The 1,509-nt window shown below is 34.6% G+C and overlaps 1 protein-coding gene across 1 annotated transcript; it reads left to right on the forward strand.

Annotated features, from left to right (window-relative positions):
• The first annotated feature begins 236 nt into the window (after nucleotides 1–236).
• Nucleotides 237–1,184, forward strand: LOC143516177 (olfactory receptor 6N2-like). Its single transcript, XM_077007751.1, has one exon. The coding sequence runs from the start codon at nucleotides 249–251 to the stop codon at nucleotides 1,182–1,184; it is 936 nt and encodes a 311-aa protein (XP_076863866.1). The 5' UTR covers nucleotides 237–248.
• Nucleotides 1,185–1,509: the final 325 nt, after the last annotated feature.

The raw sequence follows: 1,509 nt of genomic DNA on the forward strand, positions 1-1,509 counted from the left end.
AGTGTACAACTCCCACTTCTGATTGCAGTTTAAACACCTTGTTTGTCTAACTGTAGTGATGGTCCCAAAAGGAAGGAGTAAAATCCTAATTTAGCCAATGGACAAAGAAAAGTTATCTAACTGTATGAGAACATATAAATACCCCAAAGAGAATGCCTATATAGCCTTACTTCATCTTTGCTTATGATTATGCCTGACATTTTTTGTTGAAACATTTTAGCATCTGACTGATTACTTAAAACAAACTCATGGATTATTCTATTAATATTACATACATCAGTCTGGAGGGGCATGTAGAGTTAGAGAAATACAGATATGTTTATTTCATAACTACTCTTACAGTCTACCTTGTGATTATTTCTTTTAATTGTGTTGTCATTTATGTCATATGTATAAACAAATGTCTCCATGAACCTATGTACATATTCATTGCTGCTCTGCTTTTTAATGCTCTCTTAGGAACAACTGTTATTTACCCCAAGTTACTGATAGACCTTCTGTCTGAAAGGCAAATTATTTCTTTGGAAGCCTGTAGATTTCAGTCATTTTCTATTTATGCATATGGTGCTTCAGAATTCACACTGTTATCTGCTATGGCCTATGACAGATATGTGTCCATATGTAAACCTTTACATTATGCAACTCTTTTGAAAATGTCCACTGTCACAAAGATCTTGTTTTGCTGTTGGTTTTTTCCTACCTGTGGAATCGGAATATCAACAATACTAGGATATCAAATCAATGTATGTAAATTCACATTAAACAGAGTATACTGTAATAATAATGTTACTATGAAGTTAAGTTGTGGAGACATATCTGTAAGGAATGTATTTGGAGTGTTTGTTACAATTGTTGCTATTATTCCTCCAGTAATGTTCATAGTGTTCTCATATATGAGAATACTTGTAGTTTGTTTTAAGAATTCAAATTACAGAAACAAAGCTCTTCGGACCTGCTTACCACATCTTTTTGCATGTATTAGTTTCACTGTCTCTGCAAGTTTTGAAATTATCAGTAGCAGATTCGATTCAAACGTACCTCAAATTCTTGTCATGATATTATCAGTTGAAAATTTTATTGTTCCACCACTTGTCAACCCCATTATATATGGACTGAAAGTACAAGAGATTTTGAATAGGATTAAGAGTATTATCTGGAAAAGGAAAACACGAACACATTTTTAGAGTTACATCGTTTTATTGTCTGTTCCAACATGAAACAATGATCTTTTACACAGGGTTCCTCCTTTCTTATATAAAGGAGAAAAATACAAATCTATTTTTATGAGTAGACTTGTTGTATAGGCCTTGTAACTCTATGCCCCCACCTCTGAGTTGCAGTCTGTGTGATTGTGTTGACCTTCACACAATCCTTTGTTTGCGTCCCAGGTACGCTGTGTTTCGTGCTCCAGCTGTGACTTGTTTTCTTCCTTGTTTGTGTAACCCTGCCTAACCTCCTGTGCAATAAAGGCAGAGCCCTGGGTTCCAACACATATAGTTGTTAAACAAG

Source organism: Brachyhypopomus gauderio, chromosome 6 (assembly GCF_052324685.1).
Source record: "Brachyhypopomus gauderio isolate BG-103 chromosome 6, BGAUD_0.2, whole genome shotgun sequence".
NCBI classification, from domain to species: Eukaryota; Metazoa; Chordata; class Actinopteri; order Gymnotiformes; family Hypopomidae; genus Brachyhypopomus; species Brachyhypopomus gauderio.